The 22,195-nt window shown below is 40.1% G+C and overlaps 1 protein-coding gene across 1 annotated transcript in view; it reads left to right on the top strand.

Annotated features, from left to right (window-relative positions):
* The first annotated feature begins 2,773 nt into the window (after window positions 1-2,773).
* Window positions 2,774-22,195, top strand: part of tpo (thyroid peroxidase) — a 118,878-nt gene continuing 99,456 nt past the window's right edge. Inside the window, exon 1 of the mRNA XM_060855113.1 lies at window positions 2,774-2,889. Coding sequence (XP_060711096.1) covers window positions 2,774-2,889 — 116 coding nt within the window. The remainder of the gene's footprint in view (window positions 2,890-22,195) is intronic.

Consider the following 22,195-nt stretch of genomic DNA (forward strand, 5'->3'; position numbering starts at 1 on the left):
CGTTTCGGGCATAAGCCCTTCATCAGGATTCCTGATGAAGGGCTTATACCCGAAACATCGAATTTCCTGTTCCTTGGATGCTGCCTGACCTGCTGCGCTTTAACCAGCAACACATTTTCAGCTCTGATCTCCAGCATCTGCAGACCTCACTTTTTCCTCCTGCTTCAGTATCTGAAGAGTTCTGAATGATGCTGAACATTGAACAACTATCTGCGAACAGTCCCATTTCTGACCTTATGAGAGAGGGAAGGTCATTGATGAAGCAGCTGAAGGTGGGCTGAAGACACCACTCTGAGATCAGGAGCTGTAGGGCACTGGTGGAACTCAAACTCAGCATCAGATTATTGCTAAGCTAATGATGCTTGAAAGTAATATTGATGACACTTTCCATATCTTTACTGACTATCAAGAGTAGATGACTAATCCCGAAGCTCCAGACAGAGAACTTCAATACCAATTTGTCCTTTTTCTCTGTCCAGTCACTAATCATGAGTAGGGTAGATGTCAGTGCTTCTCCAGACACAATTTGGGCCCTTGAAGATGGTGCAACAATGCATGTTGTTCATATTATGGCAGATGTATCGTGAGTGTTACGTTCTTCCAGGTAAGACAAGATGGAGCTATGACATGATGCTTACCATAGGGGCCACGGCAACATACAAAGCAGCATGTGGCTGGCAATATACAGGGAAAATTCTTGCCTGGCCTTGCAGTGAGTTTCACTCTAAGTACGATATGATTCACATTGATCCAAAAGAAAATGGTGGCACAGTGAATCAGTGGTTAGCTCACAGCACCAGGGACCCAGGTTTGATTCCACCTTCAGGAGACTGTCTGTGTCAGGTTTGCACATTCTCTCAGTGTGTAAATTGATTTCTGCCAGGTCCTCTGGTTTCCTCTAACCATCCAAAAATGTGCTGGTTAGGTGGATTAGCCATACTAAATTACTCCTGGTATTCAGGAATGTGCAAGCTAGGTGTGTTAGCCATGGGAATACAGGGTTACAGGGATAGCGTAGGTGGATGGGTCTCGATGAGAAGCTCTTCAAAGAGTCAGTGTGGACTTGTTGGGCTGAACGGCTGTTTGCACACTGTATGGATTCTATGCTCCATTTTGTCCTAGGTCCGAACTTCCTTCCAATAAAGATAATTGCTGATGTTTTTGATGTAATACCCACTTCCACAGCTTGTCAATTATATGTTTGCAATTTTATTGTTTATCTGATATGTGGTTGAATCATCTAATGTTTAAAATCTATCATACTGATAATACAGTCAATTGATTGAATGTAGTAAGCTTTTTCACAAAATCTGAAAAATCAAATATAAATGCTACAAATATAGGGAACCAATGGATGTACTACATTTAGATTTTCAGATTGATCATTGGATGCATCAAATATTATTGAGAAAAATGAAATTACCTGACTTGTATCTGGACTTGATGAATTGTCATATGAGGGAAGTTTGGGCTGGCTCAACTTGTATCTACTATAATTTAGAACACAAAAGGCAAATTGATTGCAAGATATAAGATCTTGAGGTGTCATGAAAAAGTGGATGTGAAGACAATGATTCCTATTTTCTGTGAATTCAGAACTAGAAGTCGCTGTTTAAGAATAAGTGGTTGCCCATTTAAGATCGACCTGAAGTCATTTTGTTTCTCTTTGAGAGGATCATCAGTCTTTGGAACACTCTTCCTCAAAAGGCAATGGAAGCAGTGCCCTTGAATATTTTTAAGGTAGAGATGGACGGATTCATGGTAATCAAGGGGGTGAAAAGGTATTGGGGATACTTGGAAATGTTGAGGTTACATTACAGATTGGGCAAAATCTTATTTAATAATGGAGCAGAGTTGAGTGGGTAAGTGGTTTACTGCTGCTGCTGAATTCTATGTTTGGGCTTTTTTTTGTTAGCAGTAAGTAGTAAAGATAGTAGAATGTAACAAGTACAGAGTAGATCATATTTATGGATAAATTAAATAAATAGAAAAATTCAAAGTAGAATTGCTGAAAAAGCCACTGAAGAATATCTTCCATTAACTCTGGAAACATAAGAACTTTCAAATGAGGAATGGTTAGTTTCACTGAGTTTATCTCAATTGAATCCTCCCTCAGGGTTTTCATTTTTAACTTGCTTTTGTACTGTCACAAATCTAGAAACATCTCTTCTCATTGAAACTAATGCACAAAGCAATATGTGCAACATCAAAAGATAGCAGTTATTTTCGAACAACATAATAATGTGGCAGTGTGATGCATAATATGCTAGGCAGCATTTGAAAAACCATAAAAAATGAACATTATAGGATGTGAGGACTTTTATTTCCGTCAAAGCATCATATGTAAAATGTTATAAATGTTTCATTTCAAATTTCTCTGTATTTCTACATTTTACATGGGATTTTAGATCTCTAATATTTGCATTTTTTACATATAAAAGTAATAAAGACTTTTTAACTAATAATATCAGCATAACATTATCTACTCTGTACTTGCTACATTCTACTACCTTCACTACTTACTGCTTTTACAGCTAATAAAAAATAATACTCATAGAATTTAGCAGCAGCAGTAGGCTACTTAGTCATTCAACACTGCGCTGTTACTATATAAGATTTTGCCTGATCTGTATGTAAACTCCACATTCCCAATTAACCCCCCCAATAACTTTTCACCCCCTCGATTACCATGAATCCATCCATCTCTGCCTTAAAATTATTTAAGGGCTCTGCTTCCATTATTGGTTTTATTTAAGGATGAATGACATAAAGAATGAAGGAAAAATTAATGGCAATGCAGTTGGATAAAGTCAGTCAGCAAAAGGTTCATGTGGAATATAAAAGCCCAGAAAGCAGTTTGTCTGAATTGTTTGTTTCACCACCTACCAGGTAAATAGTGTATGTTTGCTTGCAGAACTGTCAGAAATGTGGATAAAAGCGAATAGCATCTGACATGATGAACTGACTTAAAATGCATGCCGACTGGACAGATGCGATCATTCTCCAGCTTCACATTTCCTCTCAATGATGTAAGCGTAGGATGTAAAGTGATTTTCCATCCATTTAAAGAAGTGTTTTGGGGGGAAAAAAATGCACAGCTGCAAATTAAAATTTCCAATTCTTGAATGGATAATTTGCCTTCTCATTGTTTATGACATGGCAAAGTACAAGCATTTAGTCTATTCACAGCTACCTTTCTCCCAAAGAAACAGTTCCACTTCTACACAGATCATCTATTACTGATAAGGTTTCTGTAATGCTCACTGTACCTTTCCAAATTATTTTTGTACTTATTTCCATTTTGATTCCCACTTGTGATAACAAAATTCCTCTCAAAGAAGGAGAAACTTACTTTTCATTAATGAACTTTTACTTCCCAAAATGGGAATTATTCTTTTATGTCATTTCATTCCCTCTCTTCTTTCAGTGATCATATTCATTAACAAAGATCAAAGCCAGTAATTTATCAGCTTAAGTTGATTTTTTAAAAAATGTTGTTACATTTCACAACTAGTGTATTTATCAATGCTGGTAGGTTGCCATGCTCAAAAATAGAAAAATCTTATCCTTATGGTTTGATGTCAATTATCATCCAAAAAGACTTAATGGCCATTAAGTAAACTGTCTTTCTCTTTGAACTATAAAGTCATTTATGGGAAAGAAGGTGGTCCTCAATTTTTGGATGGCTTTCCCCCATCACCTGCTATACCTTGGGCATGAAAATGTTGGACTTCCATGGCAAGTAAAGCAGGTGACCATTGATGCAATTTGTCAACATGACCACTAGGATTATTCGAATTGCTTTGGGTCGATTCTCTTCTGCCAATCGTTCTAATAGTTATTAGTCTAACTTACTAACACAAAGAGGAAAGGGTGCCCATAAAAAGTCTTCTGCAGAAGTAAGGTTCAGTGGTGATAAATAGAGTAGCTCTGTTACATAGTACTTAATAGCCGATTAAATTACATCTGAATTACAGGAGAGTCTCTTCTGAGACCTCAGGGTAGTCTCATAAGTAAGTACATAAAACTTAGCACTGAACTTGCAACTTAAAACTAGTCAGCTTCATCCAATCATTTTTTATCTTGTTTATCTTGTGAGGTCAATTAACGCTTTCAGGTTCTAACTGCTTTATACAACAACCACATATACTGTTCTGTCTGAGAACTGTATAAATCTCCTGCAGTGGTTGTAGCAGATGACTGGGAAATAACTGTGCAAACTGAAAACCTTTAATGAGACTCTAGTACAGATCAGATGTGAATTTTGACACAGTTAATAAATAATAGCTATAAAGGCAAAGCTGTATGGTAGGTCCAACAGCAGGCTTATACTGACAGAAATGGTTTAAATCTCTAGTTTTCACTGTAGGTTCAGTTGATTGTGAATTTGTTATTTTTCATGACTAATGTATATTTAAACTCTGCACTCATAAATTGATACACCATAGCAAACAATGATTCACCATGCTTAATGGTATTGCCCATCTGATGATAATAAACAATTCTCATCACCGGCTTGCCATGTTTGCAGACATTCCTATAACAAATGTATTTCAGTAAACTATGGAAGAATGTGATTCTTTGGTGGCCAACATCCTGGGGCTTAATTTTAATCAGGGTTTAGCTATCTGGAGTTGACAGATTTCATTCAGTTTTAATATAAAATGCCAACTTAGACAGCTGTGCATTGCTCAGAACTTATCTCTGGTGTCCAAGTGTTGTCAATCCAATCTCCATCTGGAGATTCATATATAAGCAGGTTAAGAGTCATTAAATGTCTGGATGCTACAATTTAATATGACTGCAGATCTTCTTTCAACAGCTGTCCCGATCCAATTCCTATCATTCCATCAGTTAAGCACTCATTAAAGGGAACAAAGCAAGAAGAAAACCAAGCTGATATCTAAGATAGAACCATGTGCATTTTTACAGAATAGTATTTAGTAATAAGGTCAACCTTTTGTTGAATGTGCAAGTGGCTTTTCAAAGTTTAACAGGGAGTCATTAATTTTGGATGTAGTGTTTTAACGTTGTGTTCCCTTACTTTAAATTTAAAGGTTTGAAAGGCTGCTTGCTTGTAAAAGCTGACAATTATTTGTTGAAAAACTTTTGTTAATTAAGCTTTTAACATTCCAGTGCATGCTTAAAAGTTACAGAAGTAAAAGAGAAAATTCTCTAGTCAATTAAATGCCTATGTTCATGCAAAATTGTAAGAACAAGATATAATTACTGTGTACCAATGGTTCAAATTAATATAAAACTACTGACAATGTCAGGTGAAAATTTTCTTTCTGATGATAATTATACAATATTTCAATGCAGACTTAGGTCTTTCATTTCTTCAAGTCTTTGCCATCATTTCCATCTCATTTATCACATCCAATCTGAATCCTTTACTTCGTCCTCATACATTTTAAACACTGAATAAACTCGAGGACGTAATCCCCTTAAAAAATGATGCACTCGGCTTCAATTATGTTTTCTGAGAAATAATTCAATGTGTTACCTGGCTTCTGGGTAAAAAGCATTTTGATAATCTCTCTGTACTACTTTTTTATGGCAGACAGATTTATGCCTTCAATGTCATTTCTAGCCAATGTAAGCAATCTCCCATTTTAGTAATAAAGTTTATTTTTAATTGCAGACAAAATAAATTACCAATGTTCACCTTTCATCATTATTATATTAATAATCAAATATTTTCATGGGCCAAAAATCATTTTAAAAATGAGATTGCTGACCTAGAGTTAAAGCTGTGATTAGCGGAGAAGCCAAACTAACCCATGCGGGATAGATAAAACCATGATACTCTAGAATTACCACCTTAATCAAGAGGCACTGAAAATCAGTGAGACGTTTTGAAACTTGAAAAAAAACCTACTGTACTCACATTTACAGGATAACTCCACATGTTAAGAGATGAAAGGTTACCTATAACAATCTAGCTTGGAATGAAACAATGACACAAATACCAGAATATCCATAGAAACTGTATAACAACAACAGAAAGAGAAAGCTACGTGGACAGATGATGGCAAGGATCTTGAAAGTTATTCTCTCCTCTCTGTCTGTCTGTCTGTCTCTCTCTCTCTCCCTCTCTCTCAACCCCCAACCCAAATGTAAAAAGTAAAGACCACTGTTTACCAAGAAATCAATACTTGCAAGCTTCATCACTTCTAAGGAAACAGGACAATAGTAAACCATTTGGATTCAGGTTTCACTCTCGTAACTCAATGTCTCAATAAACCTTAAACTGCAACTGCCCATATTTTCATGCTTGTACAAGATGCCTCCTTTGCCCTCTTCTTTTTAAGCTTAATGTATGTGTTATGTGGGTTTGCTGTATTTCCTTTACAAGCCATTTACAATCTCATCACCTGGTTATTTTGCTCCAACCTCGCCTATCCCAGTGGTGCTACTCCAGTCCTTTACAGAAAGCTTTAACACTTCCCCATTAATGGCTGTAAAGGTTAGCCACACTGTCTCCAGTCCTGCTCTTTCTCCTAACATTGTGTGCCCTGCAAAAGTGTCTGTGAACATGATGATGTAGATTCTCAGGGGCTCTCCTTCCTTCACATTCTGCCAAAGCACTGCAGGTTAAAACATTGCTTTCCATCTGCTGCCCCACTACCAACCTTGAACCCATTAAACCAACTGTACTCTTGTGTAGTCCTTGGGACCATGCCTGTTGGTGCTTGTGGATCCTCTACTCTTGCACTCTGTGTGGTAAACAAGACAATATGCAGTTGGCACATTCATGTTGCTTTCCATGTACACCCATCTGCACAATGAGACCTGTACTGATTGTAAAAGATTATTAACTCAGTACTGACACAGGGTGTACCTTCTGAGAATGATCCATTTTGCTAACCTCAGGTGTAACCTCTATCAAGCTGCTTTAGTCAGACTGGGATGTCAACTTCTACTATTGATAGGGATGAGTCCATTCTACCTGCTGCTTAGAGCCAGGAGAAGGGCTCACAGGAAGTATTCATTGAAACTTAGGGATGGTCTCGTCCTACTTCCTTCTCTATGACTTGAATCCCATTTCTCAGTTATCTATGGAGACTACACATCTACTGCGTATGTCCCACTTCTGAGCAGTATTGTGTCCCCAATGTCTTCCATGATGCTGTTTCCTATGCCAGAGGTCATCAGTGTTTCCTGGATGTACTTGACACATTCCCAATGCTAAGTTTAGAGATGAGAGCTATTTCCATGGAATGGTCTGGCAATATCATGGTCAGATGTCACTCAATAGCTTATTGGGCAATTAACTAAACCTCTTCTTTATTCTGAACTGATAAGCCATCCAGTCGCACAAATGAGCCTATTCACATTTTCTTTGAGTCTCCTGGAGCAGAGGAAGCAGAATTCGGCAAACCACTCATTTCCAGGTCACTGTCCCACTCACCACAACTGACATTTCCATCCAACCTGATGTTGTATTTGAATGGGGTTCTACATTTATTGCAGAGTAATAAAGAGTTAGCTCTAAATTCCAACAATTTATTACGGTGCCTTAGACATATTAGAACATTAAAAAACTTTGATTATAGATGCAGTCTTCACAGGGAGTCCAAAATCTTCTTAAATCTTCTCTGTCTATGGAGTCACTCTGTTTTGCTCCACCCACAGACTAACACAATCAAGCAGAATCACAAAGATCAGTGAGCAGGCCAAGACAATCAAATACTTATTATTGCTATCAAATGCATCACACAGTATCTTGGAAAAGACTTTCTAAAAACCCTTGCATGCCACATTCACTAAATTTGCCCCATCTACATATCTGTCCTTCCTTAAGGAATTCTTATGGTCTAAAATCATTGAGTGGATCAGATTGTATATTTGCTCGCTGAGCTGGTAGATTTGTTCTCAGATGTTTTGTCACCATGTTCAGTAACATCATTGGTGAGCCCCTGATGAAGCGCTGGTCTTCTGTCCTGTTTGCTATTTATGTGTCTCGGATTGTTGCATTAAGTGATATCACTTCTGGTTCTGGTTCTGAGAGGTTGGTAAATGTGGTCCAAATTGATATGGTTGTTAATGGACTTCCGGTTTGAATGCCAGGTCTCTAGGAATTCCCGTGCGTGTCTTTGTTTAGCCTGTCCCAGGATGGATGTATTGTCCCAGTCAAACTGATGTTCCCTCTTTGTCTGTGTGTATGGATACCAGTGATAGTTGATCATGTCTTTTGGTGTCTAGTTGGTGCTCATGTATCCTGGTGGATTGTTTCCTGTCTGTTTGTCCAAAATAATGTTTGTTGCAGTCCTTCAGGGTATCTTGTATAGGATGTTTGTTCTCCTGGTTGTTGATATAATGCTCTTTAAGTTCATCAGGAGCTGTTTCAATGAGGTGGTAAGTTTCTGGACTACCATGATGTCTAGGGGCCTGAGTAGTCTGGTTGTCATCTTTGGTGTATGGCGGGGTGGCTAGAGACTCTGGGCACATTGTGTCTCATTTAAGTGTATTCTGCAGGAATCAGCAGACTGCGCTTATTGGGTACCTATTGTTCCTGAATACAATGTATTGTGTTTTTCCTGGCTTCTCGTAGTTCCTGGGTGATGCAGTGTTTTGTGGCTCATTTAAATAATGTCCTGATGCAGCTCTGTCTGTAAGTGTTGGGATGATTGCTCTTGTACCTGAATCAGTGTGTGTGACTTTTCAATAGATGCTGGTCTGCAGTTCTTCATTGGGTTTTCCTTCTACTGCGATGTCCAGGAAGAGGATGCCCTGGGACAGGCTAAACAAAGACATGTATGGGAATTCTGAGAGGCCAAGCATTCAAACCAGAACTCCATTAACAAGCATATAGATTTGGACTCCATTTACAAATGTCTGTGAAACAGAACCACAAGTGTTATCACCTAACACAACAAACCGAGACACATAAATGGCAAGTGGGACAGAACATCAACGCCTCACCAGAGGATTGCTGATGATGTTACCTAGCACGGTGACAAAACATCTGAGAACACATTTATCAACTGGCAAGTAAATTTACAACCTGATCCATGACCTGAGCTACAAATCTCCTCCAAAATCGCAATCCCTGAGTGGTTCCAAAATCCATCCCTTCAGGGTGACTGTCTATGTGGAGTTTGCACGTTCTCCCGTGTCTGCATGGGTTTTCTCCAGGCACTCTGGTTTTCTCCCACACACCAAAAATATGCAGGTCAGGTTAATTGACCATTCTAAATTGCCCATAGTGTTAGGTGCATTAGTCAGAGGGAAATGGGTCTGGGTGGGTTATTCTTTGGAGGGTCAGTGTGGACTGGTTGGGCCGAAGGGCCTGTTTCCACACTGTAAGGAATCTAATCTAATCTCAATATTGAGTTGTTCCATTTTTAATTAAAGATCCCAAAAGTGAGATCTAGGATTCAGGCTAAACAGTTACATAAATATGTAAAGTCGGCTATTTGTAAGTAATTGTAAGAAGGTTTGTTGCATTCATTAGGAAGTCCCAGTTTAGCTAAAACACATTAGCTAGACAGAAAAATACACAACTCATGACAGTTGAAAGTGATCCACTGACACCAAAAGCTGAACAGATGGTTGGCACGGAGTCATTGATTTCAATAGCTTGTAAAGGTAACATCCTGCTCTCTAGCTAAAGTGTGAGGGAACTCTTCCAATGGAAGTCTCTCATTTTCCCTTCTGGTCCATCTTCTATCCAAAAAAGGCAGTGGGCTGATGAATAATGGCAGCTGAAGGGAAGTAAATCTCCTGTCTTTAAGCACTATTGATACAACTCATTTCTAGGAGCTGAGAGTTTACCTTGTCAATCATTTGTTTTACTGCTTTCTTCGAAGAAACACAAGACAAATACCAAGATGTTAGGATTGTGACTTCCTCTTTGGATGCTTCCCAGCTCAACTCAGTTTACAGCTCATGGATTTTTCCAAATATTTGCATAGATAATAGGCACCATCCTTCCACCTTGGAATGCAGACATGGAAAACTCAGACTGTTGTGGATTGTTTGTTTATTTCCAGAGAAAGAAGAATATTTCTCTGATAAAGATGTTTTGTGCAACAATTCTTAACAAGTATTTTGACATGTATTCTAAACCAGTATCAATTAATAAGGCTCCAATTTCTTACAAAACATTCCTCTGCCAGAGGAAATATGAGTCAGGTAAAGGATACTGTTTCCCACCCTAACACTGTTTTGTTCGTATGACTGCACAATTTTGGAGTGTTATTTCCCTGCTTCTATTAAGGGAATTGCAGAAAATCATTAGGCAGTTCAGAAGAATGTGGCTTTAGCATTTCTGCCTCTCCCCTACCTTTCCACTCGCAATGCGTCCAAAAACATTTCTATAATTTAATATACAAGAACTATAAATCCATAAACCACACAATTATCAACAATATCTCCTCAGTGTATATGCTCTTCTTCAGACACTTTGCTGTATCTGCATGAACATTTATGACACCAAACAGAACACGACTGCATTAAAGTGGAATGGGTTTGCCATGCTTCTTGTTATGATCAAATGAGAAGGAGCAATTGACTCTTCTCTTTTTTAGCTGAAAATGTGTTGCTGGAAAAGCGCAGCAGGTCAGGCAGCATCCAAGGAGCAGGAGAATTGACGTTTCGGGCATGAGCCCTTCATTCCTGAACATCGATTCTCATGCTCCTTGGAGGCTGCCTGATCTGCTGCGCTTTTCCAGCAACACATTTTCAGCTCTGCTCCCCAGCATCTGCAGTCCTCACTCTCTTGTCTTTTTTAATCCCCTTGTTCATTTGCAACAATTTTCTTTTTAAGATGCATCAGTCATACTTCAATTAAAACTATTTAACCAGATCAAAAATTAAAGAGAGCTAATTCCAAGGGTTTTCTAAGTAAAAGCGAGTGGAGTTTTATTATCATTTAACCTGAGAAAAATTAGAAACGCGCCATGGAACATACAAACACAAGCCAGAGGTCATAAAATTTACAAAGGGGGAAGGATGCCTGGTATAGACATAATGTTAAAGACAGTTATAGTTTCAACTTTTTCGAGTCTTGGAATGGTGAGAGTGAAACATGAGTCCTGCTTTGTTGGGAGTGGAAAAGCTTGAAGAAAGATTGATTTCTCAATGAATAGTGATTTTTCAAAAGTAGTTTTTTTTTGTTCACCAGCACCAGTTTCTCAGATTGACAGAAAGTGAAAGAAGAGCTTTCGATATATTTTCTGGTATTGTTGCTTTCTGTCTCCTTCTTTGCTCAAAAATTGAAGGCAATTGTTTTAAATATGTGAATTATTCACTCAGGTGCAGATAAACCAAGACTTATGAATTTCTTATTGTCTCTGAATTTCAGTGCCTCTTTTGGATATTCTACATGGGTAACTTTGGCTTTTCAAGGGATCACAATTGTCATTTTAGGTCAGCAATGTATTTTTTAAAGACCATTTTAGTCCATGGAAGTCTCAGATATTAAAGTCAAAATGATGAAAGTCAAGTATTGATCATCTTTTTTTTCATTTCAACCATTACCTTATCCACTATCATATTTAATTTTCTGCAGCCAATATGTGAAAGTTCACAATAAATTTCTACTTATTATAAAAACTGAACAAAGAAGCAGTCTCAATATTTAGCTTTTTTTAATAGCTCTTTCCATTTAAAAAATCATTGCACTTTGACAATGATAAATTAATCGTTGGCATTGAGAAACACGGAAAATGCAGTTTAAAGCAGGTTGTCTGTCCAATGTCCATTGTTTTGAAACAAAATTAATTGTTTGTGCCAGCAATCATGAGTCAAGTGTAATAACTTAATGAATCAACCTTGTGTGATGGGTGCAGTTGGTAGCAAGAGTCAAACAAGGGCTTTTACATCTTGCCAAAGAAGGGTTTCCATTGAAGCAATTTTAGATCTAGATTTAGATTACTTACAGTGTGGAAACAGGCCCTTCGGCCCAACAAGTCCACACCGACCCTCCGAAGAGCAATCCACCCAGACCCATTCCTCTACATTTACCCCTTCGCCTAACACTACGGGCAATTTAGCGTGGCCAATTCACCTAACCTGCACATTTTTGGACTGTGGGAGAAAACCAGAACACCCAGAGGAAACCTACGCAGACACCGGGAGAAGGTGCATGAACCAGATCTCAATATGGAAGGAAAGAGTCCTGACCCATTGAAGTATTTCCTGTCAATTAGACCTTCTCAGTTCTTCAACATGCTTGTGAAATGTTTTCATATATTCTCCAGTACCTATATATATTTCTTACACGATGGAAACCAGAGGTTTGTTTTTGGTTTTGCTGAATATGTTTTTCTTCAATAAGGGACCAAAAGAAATGGCGTCAATGGCTCACATGATTCTGCTTCCAAACTCATCTACTTCCAGAAATGCTGAGGATTAACAAGACCAAGACAGGAAAGTGAAGGCAGCCGCGTTATGCATTTTATGTAACTAAGGAAGATGATGAAAGCTCACTTTTAAACATCCCGAGGTTTTCAGGGGCTGGGCAGCTTCAGCTTGTTGGCAACATAGTCAGTAATGTTAATTCAACAAGAAGTGGTCATTTTAACAAAAGCCTATTGCACAGAAATTACATTTTAACGATACTAACATTTCCCTCACTATCACAAATTCCAGCTCTCCGCATGCCTGGTCAATTTGAATATGTAGATTATTTGTTCATTCAGAGATAGCAGCCACTGCAATCAACAATTTGGTCCAAAACCTTTACAAAGATAAATTCATTCTCACAGTTGCTTTTAATATTCAGTTTAATTACAAAATATATAGCTTTGTACAAGGTATGCCAGCAATTACGTTTGGAAGGGAAGTGGGGAGATCATCTGCAGTAGATGTATTCTGTCATTATTACTGATTTATATCTTCTTCAACAATATGAGTTAATGCCTGCACTGGTTGAGGTTACCATGAAGGACTCTCCTTCTCAACTTCTCCCTTCGCCTGAAGTATGGTGATCCTTAGGTTAAACTCACTGCAGTTGACTCTCTCTCTAATAAAAGAACATATAACAGTCTTCCCAGGGCTATGGTGACTTTATTTTTACCTTGTCAATTTGGAACTCTACATGCTACACAATCTCTTTCGGACACAGTTAAAGCACAATCAAGACTAAATCTAAAGGAGGACTTTATATGATGTGCGTGATCCTTGAAATGTTATTGAAACTTAATGAGAAATAAATGTTATTGAAGATGCTTTCCTTCCTGTACAGAAATAAATCTCACTGATAAGAAAGATTTAAGTACCAAACTGAAATATCTAAAGTAAGGAGTGCAAAGAAGAATCACTGATATAACAAAAACCTCAATATAGTTTCTGACCTGAAACATGAGCATGTTTTTAATCTTTGTCACAGCCTGTAAAAGGCAGTAAGGTCTACAGTTCAATATCTGGAAGGTCATCATCTTCGACAAAGCAATGTTCTATCAGGATTATGTTAGATAATCAGCAAAGCAATGTCAGAGTCTGGAATGCACTCATATTCACAACTATCTGACTCAGAGATTGTAACCAGCACCTGCTGACCCGTACCCAGCAGAAACCACAAAGACATCTCTTTCACTCCCAGGAGAGTTGCTGAACAACAAGGTGAAATCTTGCAATGCCTTGCTTTACCATGTCTTTCCGACGTGTGTTCAAAAGCAACAAAATCGAAGACAAAAGCATCACAGACTGGACAAAACTACAGCCTTCCTAAAAATACATGTACAGTGAGCAAAAAAAAAAATTGTATAGCTAATGACAAAAGGCGAGGGAGTGACACAAATGGGGTAGAGCTGGTATGGAACTTGTGATTGAACTGAAGGACTTTGTTCTGGTGGCATGGGCCATGATGAGAGTTCTGGGAGTGGGTACCACTCTGTTTATTTGGTGGGTGTCTAACAAATAGACAATTAAGGAGCTGCAGAAAGGGGTCTGTCTAGTGAATGTGTTGGAGACTAATTTTGGCTAATCTTGGACTTCAGGCAGGAATGAATGAGGGAAAGTTGACATTAGCTTATGCTGGTTGATGCCATATTGACAAGGCAGTCTGTCCTGCCTGTGCTCCAGGAGGGTCTGCCTGTATCTGCCTGCCTGTCTTCATAGAACAGAACAAAACCATGTGTCGTACTGGTAGACAGAAGAAGCCCAGTATTCAATGATGCCTCCCTACAGGTTCTCCTCCAAGCTGCAAGGGCAAGGCCAGATATCCTGTTCCTAAACTGTGACTAGACCAATTATGGAGTAAAAAGTGGGGTCTGCAGATGCTGGAGATCAGAGCTGAAAATGTGTTGCTGGTTAAAGCGCAGCAGGTCAGGCAGCATTCAAGGAACATGAAATTCGATGTTTCGGGCAAAAGCCCTTCATCAGGAATGAGGAAAGTGTGTCCAGCAGCCTAAGATAAAAGGTAGGAAGGAGGGACTTGGGGAAGGGGCGATGGAGATGTGATAGGTGGAAGGAGGTCAAGGTGAGGGTGATAGGCCGGAGTGGGGTGGGGGCGGAGAGGTCAGGAAGAAAATTGCAGGTTAGGAGGGTGGTGCTGAGTTCGAGGGAATCGACTGAGACAAGGTGGGGGGAGGGGAAATGAGGAAACTGGAGAAATCTGAGTTCATCCCTTGTGGTTGGAGGGTTCCCAGGCGGAAGATGAGGCGCTCTTCCTCCAACCGTCGTGTTGTTATGTTCTGGCGATGGAGGAGTCCAAGAACCTGCATGTCCTTGGTGGAGTGGGAAGGAGAGTTAAAGTGTTGAGCCACAGGGTGGTTGGGTTGGTTGGTCCGGGCGTCCCAGAGGTGTTCCCCGAAGCGTTCCTCAAGTAGGCGGCCCATCTCCCCAACATAGAGGAGGCCACATCGGTTGCAGCAGATGCAATAGATGATATGTGTGGAGGTGCAGGTGAATTTGTGGCGGATATGGAAGGATCCCTTGGGGCCTTGGAGAGAGGTAAGGGAGGAGGTGTGGGTGCAAGTTTTGCATTTCCTGCGGTTGCAGGGGAAGGTGCCGGGGGTGGAGGTTGGGTTGGTGGGGGGTGTGGATCTGACGAGGGAGTCACGGAGGGAGTGGTCTTTGCGGAATGCTGATAGGGGAGGGGAGGGAAATATATCCCTGGTGGCGGAGTCCGTTTGGAGGTGGCGGAAATGACGGCAGATGATACACTGTATACGAAGGTTGGTGGGGTGGTAGGTGAGAACCAGTGGGGTTCTGTCCTGGTGGCAGTTGGGGGGGGCGGGGCTCAAGGGCGGAGGAGTGGGAAGTGGAGGAGATGTGGTGGAGGGCATCGTCGATCACGTCTGGGTGGAATCTGCGGTCTTTGAAGAAGGAGGCCATCTGGGCTGTACGGCATTAGAACTGGTCCTCCTGGGAGCAGATGCAGCAGAGACGAAGGAATTGGGAATATGGGATGGCGTTTTTACAGGGGGAGGGTGGGAGGAGGTGTAGTCCAGGTAGCTGTGCGAGTCAGTCGGTTTATAGTAGATGTCTGTGTTGATTCGGTCCCCCGAGTTAGAAATGGAAAGGTCTAGGAAGGGGAGGGAGGAGTCTGAGACAGTCCAGGTGAATTTGAGGTCGGAATGGAAGGTGTTGGTAAAGTTGATGAACTGTTCAACCTCCTCGTGGGAGCACGAGGCAGCGCCGATACAGTCATCGATGTAGCGGAGGAAAAGGTGGGGGGTGGTGCCAGTGTAGTTGCGGAAGATGGACTGTTCCACATATCCTACGAAGAGACAGGCATAGCTGGAGCCCATGTGGGTGCCCATAGCATCTCCTTTAGTTTGGAGGAAGTGGGAGGATTGAAAAGAGAATAAACCAATTATGCCCAGAAGGAGATCAGATCGGAGCTCAGCTGCCTTGGGGGTCACTCGCTGAAACTAGGGTAAAGTTTTACAGTTCCCTACTTTAGCAGTTTTGTAGGTATGGAGAGGGGAAACTGAGAAACCACCTGAACAATCCTCACAACACCCTTTTGCCTGCTGTACACAATACTGCAGATGATTTAATGAATTAAAGGTTGAGGGAGTCTGACAGTTCACCCTGCTTGGCCTTTGGTGAGATGAGAGGAAGCACTTGCCTCAATGGTCCACTTTCTGCATTAGGTTACCCCTCCAAACTCTGAGCCTGCAGATGCATCCTCACTCCATTCCCACCCCCAAGTCCCTTCAGTGTGACATCAATTCCCGTCTCTTTATGCACCAGCTCTCCCTTCTTTTCCCTGCCACGCTCCTCCACTCCACACCTAGTTGCTCCTGACCATGCGAATGGGGAGCACTTGCTGCTTCAGCTCTGGCTAGTGCTGCCACTGGTGCTACTGGGACTGTCCAGCTGCTGGGACTATCGGAGAAGGGATGTAAATTCTACTTCCAGCCCACTAATACTCTTCTATGTGGCAGTTGCACTATAAGTTGAGCCTCCAACAGGAAATTGAGGGAAAATTCTGACTTCCCTGTGCAACATTGAAACCTACAGCTTCATAAAGTGGTGGAGGCAAGGTAACTGAGTATATTTAAGACCAAGATGGATGGATTCTATTTAAGCAGGAGACTCAAAAATTATTGGGTTAGATGGAAATGTGCAATTTGAAACACAAGCAGATCAGCCATGATCACATTAAATGGTGGAGCATAGGGAGACAATGGCCTAGTGATATTGTTACTGGGCTGTTATTTCAGAGACCCAGGTAATGTTCTGGGGACCTGGGTTCGCATCCCACCACAGCAGATGGTGGAATTTGAATTCAATGACTATCTGGAATTAAGAGTCTCATGAAATGATTGTGAATCCCTAGCTGATTTTCAGTAAAGCCCATTTGGCTCATTAATGTCCTTCAGGGAAGGAAGTTGCCATCCCTACCTGGTCTGGACTACATGTGACTCCAGACTTATAGCAATATGGCTGACTCTTAACTGCCCTCTGAGCAATTGGAGGCAGGCAATAAGTGCTGACCTAGCTGGTTACATCCTCATCCCGTGAATGAATTTTTAAAAAATGTTCATGGGGCCAAGTGGTCCACAGTTTCCTACGTTCATACGGTTCTTTATTTTGTTTTGTTTGCTTTCTGTTCATGCATTACACATTGCAGTCATTAAGCTTTCAAATGCACAGTACTTTAATGGAGTTACTCAAAGAAGACCTAGTCCTAATCACACTCAACATTTACATGATGGACATAAACCACCAATCAGCACCTGCATTATCCCTGCACCCACTCTATAGCTTTTCAGCAAAGAAATCTGCTTTAATACTCAACTGAACCGATGTCTGTAATATTCTACCTATTTCTCTGCTCTGCTGATAAATTTCAGACTGCGTTTTTTTTTGCGATTAACACTCTCTGTAAAAGCAATGAAACTATTAAAAATCTTCCTTCTGCTCAAAGTAATATATTCTCTGACATACAAAGGAAGCTATCTTCCTATCGATATGTGGTCTGAGTAGATAAAACAAGGGAGAGCTTCCTGGCTTGATGCTATTATATTTTAATGCTTTTTTTCTGGTTAACACAATGGAAACATCAGCATTGTGTATTTGTATTAAAGAACCTGTTCCATTTCCAGTAATCACAGCTAATCACACACATTTCATGCAGCAGTCCAGCTGAGACTAAGCTCCTACAGAGACTCAGTCAACCGTTTCAAAGTATTTCACAAGATCCATGGAGCATATTAGCAGATCCATTCATACAATGGCTCCTGCAGCTTTGAAAGACTTTAATGGACAAAGAGATGGACGCATGCTGAAAAAGAGCATTATATCATTGTTACATGTAATACAAAATCGGACATCCAATGGCATAAACTGAAATATCTGCCTCATGGGAAGATTAGAAAAACTAACTGTAAGTTTCAACAGCTGGCTATTAGCTCAAAGTGGAAGAAAGAGTCCACCACAGGGACACAGCTGAATGTAACAGCAGACTCTGCTGCTGAATGCTATATTTATAAACTCTTTTTTAAAGCTCTTTTAAGCACCCAATAGAAAACAAACACAGCTTAAGGGACCTCTAAATGTGACAGCCTTCCCTGTCTGACCTTTGGCTGATACTCCTAGATGATAGAGTCCCGACAGTGTGGAAGCAGACCATTTGGCCCATCGAGTTCACACTGACCCTCTGAAGAGAATCCCACCCAGATCAAACCCCCACAATCCCGTAACCTTGTATTTCCTATGGCTAACCCACCTAGCCTGCACATCCCTGAACTCTATAGGCAATTTTGCATGGCCTCTCCACCTAACCTGCACATCTTTGTTCTGGGTGAAGAGCACCCCCACCCTATCCTGCCCTGTCTTTGCATCTCCAGTTGATCAATCCCAGCAACAGTAGAAGCCACTCTTCCCAATTGGTTAAAACTCCCTTTCACCCTTCTGATTGACCAAACCTGTGGCATTATCTCACTCAACTATCAGTGGCATTTACCAGTTCTACCAGTGTTGGGTATTGTGAAGTGCGAATGACTGCTTTTGCCATCAAGGCCACACTTACCTGAGTGTGGCATCAAGAAGTCCTGGCAAAATTAGATGTGACATAAATCAAGAGAAGACTTGCCATTAGTTAGAGTCATACCTGGCACAAAGGAGGACAATTGTTGTTGTTGGAGGTCAGTCATCTTAGCTCCAGGATATCACTGCAAGTGTTCGTCAGGGTGGTGTTCTAGATATAACCATTTTCCACAGCTTCATCAATGACCTTCCCTCCATCGTAAGATCAGAAGGTGGGATATTCACCAATGATTGAACAATGTTCAGCATCATTTGTGGCATCACAGATACTGAAACAGTATGTATGCATTTTCAGAAAGATCTGGATGAATTCAGGCCTGGGCTGACATGTGATGAGTAATAAACATGCACCAGGCAGCGACCATCGCCAATAAGAGAGCATCTATCCATTAGCCTTTGAATTTCCATGATATTCAATGTTATTACTGTCCATGAATCGCCCTCTCCAAATGTCCTGTGGTCACCATTCATCAGAAATGGAAGTGGAATAACCATACAAATACAATGGCTGTTGGTCAAAAGCTAGGAATCCTGCGATGAGTACCTCACCTCACGATTTCCTAAAGTCTCAAAAATGCAATCAATAACTGGCTGGAATACTCCCCACTTGCCTGAATAAGTGTAGCTCCAACAGCATTCAAGAGGCTTGATACCTCTTGGACAAAACATTCATCAGATTAACACCACAGCCACAGTTACCTACCTCCTCTACCATAGTTGTCCAGTATCCGCAGTGCAAACCATCTACAATGTGCATTGCTCAAATTCACCAATGGATTTTAAGTAGCACCTTCCAAAACCACGGCCAATGCTATCTGGAAAGACAAAGGCAGCTGATGTAAAATAACACCATAATTTGCAAGTTCCCCTCCAAGCTAATCATCATCTTGAGTTGGAAATATATCATCATTTCTTAAGTCACTAGGTCAAAATCCTGGAATTCTCTCTCAAATAGAACTGTGGGCGTACCTTTCAAATAAATTACAGCTGACTAAGAAGGCACCTCACCTCTACTTTCTCCTAGCCAGTTAGGATGGGCAATAAAATGTTTGTGCAGCCAATGAAATCCATATCTTTGAATGAATTAAAAAGGTGCTGTTTGAGGTAGTTCACTGGCAACAATTCTCCTTTATTTTTGCTGTGTTTTGGGCCAATCTAGTGCTTAGAAGTAAAGCGTATATGCCCAAAGAATGCATTTACAAGAGGCACTAATCTCATAAAACAGGAAGGTGTATCGCATAATAAGCAAAAGTGCAAGTTATTATGTTGCCTGCTGGTGTTATTATTGGACAAGTCCAATCCCATACAGAGATTTTTAAAAAGTAGTCTTTTGCAAAAGCACATTTATGAAATACTGCAACTTTTATTCAAGTAATAAAACAAAATTTTATGCAAAAGAAATTAAGATAAAATAGAATAAATAAAACAATCAATAATTTAAAAACACACAATAAATGTAAATCTGATTAATCTCAAAATACTCCTTTATAATTTGAAAACAAACTAAGCAACTTTTGCATAGTTCCCAAAACATCGTCCAGCACATCACCCAAAAACACTATTGATAAAATATTGACAGTGGAGTCCCTGTATTGAAAGCCATGGTAGATTTAAATTACTTGTGATTTCAAAGTTTAGATCTTACAGTTTTAGTTTCTTCCTGGAGTTGTCAAACACCTGTTTAAATGAAGTAAGTTTGAAGTAATCACTTCAGGGTTTAATCCCAACCCTGCTAGCCTGAGACTAACACTAACTCTTCACTCTAAGATAACCTAGCTCATTATATCTTTCCTTGATTTGTCAGAAGTACTTTCAACATAGTCACCCTATTCCAAAATGTCACATGGCTGTTACATTCAAAAGTACAACTTTTTTTGCTCTCTCTCTTGCTGTCTCACACAGAAACACATAAACCTGCACTATCCTCCTGACCCTAAACAGGGGCTCCGAGTTTAATTGAGCTTGTGCTTAAATAATAAAAGTTCCCAAAACTCTCAAACAAACATTGAGGCCAATTATTTACATAACAATTTAAATAACTAAAGATCTATTACACATTCACTGAAGCCAGTTTTCAAAAGCTGTTTTAAAAGAAATTATTGTGCTACAGAAACATACACAGGTTAATCAGATACACAGAAAACTCATTGGTTACTAATTCAGTACCATAAACCCAATCATGTAACAAATCGCATTAAAAATCAGATATATAAATCACACAGTTTATATAACAAATTACATTTTGTCAGGTGCAGTTACTCAAACTTCAGGAAGTTCATGTAAATGCATTTGCTTCCTCTGAAAAATAGATGAGAATTCCTTCTGTTGACCAACAGACAGCATGCGATGTCTGTGAATAGATGGAGCTAATATAATGTGAATAAACTGTGTTTCATGAAGAATTGTGCTCATGTTTGTTTACACCCCCTTCTCACCCTCAGTGTCTTGTTTGCAAGGGTTTGCTCTCAAAAGGGCTGCCTACTATTAACACTTGTTCTGAATTTATACTGTTCCCACCATTCACATTCCCTTTGCATATTTGCTCTGGACACCCACATCAACTGTTCCACCTGTTCCACACCTTCCCCACCCCACCTGCTCTCCCTTTGACAACATTTAAAAACACACAATTTAAAAACACACAATCTGAACAAGACTCTTACTGGTCTTGAGACATTCATTCTGTTTCTTCCTCCATAGGGGGAGGCCAGACCTGTTGAGTATCTCCTGCTTCTCCTGTTTTCTTTTATTTCAGTGACACTTCACTCTGATTCAAAAATCCCTGCATGTGAGACAATTTCTAAAACCAAAAGTGGCCATGCAGCATGGTAAGAGAGGAGAGTCTCCACTGATTTGAACCTTTCAAAAGTTTAATTGCTCAGACATCAGTGAACAGGTACCTGTATTCATCTGAACCAAACCTTCATCATCTAACCTCCACCACAAGCAGTACACAAGCCTGTTTCTTCACAGCAAAAGCTCAAACCAATTAATTTTAAGCTAGTTTAAAGTCAGTCAATTTATTTGCCCTTACCAGCTAGTGTCAATTGAAGCGATGGTCATGAGTACTGTTTGACTGCACTTGTTCAAGACATCAGTGAACTGCAGTAATTCTCGCAACAAGTCATTCCGCTGCACCAGACAAATGGCTTAATTTCTTGTCCAGGCAACTGCTTGAAATGTGAAAATGTTCCAGAGGGCAAAACAGAAGCTTGTTACCTCGTGATCTTCATCCTCAATGAGAAAGATTTTTTAAAAATTTCCTTGTCTTCCAGTTGAGCCCATACTAGCCTCATTAGACTTCATCACCTTGTTCAAGTGGCAAATCAATTATAAGAACAAAAAGTGGATGCTAGAGATGTGAAGTAAGAAGTGAAAGTTCTGGAGAATCTCAACAGGTCAGTGAAGGACAAAACAAACTTAACATTTCGAGCCCGGTGTGAATGTTCTTTAGAACTGCGGAAGAATCACATTGACTTGAAACATTAACTCTGTTAAAGTGGTGACATTGTTAAAGATGTTAGATGGAGTAAAGTGGGAGTGTGCTGATACTCACTTTAGTCATAAGAATAGAAAAGCAGAATTTTTTTAAAAGGTATGAAACTTTGAAATGTTAACTTCCAAGTACATTTTGGTCTGTTTATAATTATGGTAGCCTCTCAGCAATAGAATGATGCATGCTTATTGCACACAGAATCTTTTAGTGAGGGAAGCATGGCACAGTGCAAATAGCACATGGTTC

This window comes from Hemiscyllium ocellatum, chromosome 3 (genome assembly GCF_020745735.1).
Source record: "Hemiscyllium ocellatum isolate sHemOce1 chromosome 3, sHemOce1.pat.X.cur, whole genome shotgun sequence".
NCBI classification, from domain to species: Eukaryota; Metazoa; Chordata; class Chondrichthyes; order Orectolobiformes; family Hemiscylliidae; genus Hemiscyllium; species Hemiscyllium ocellatum.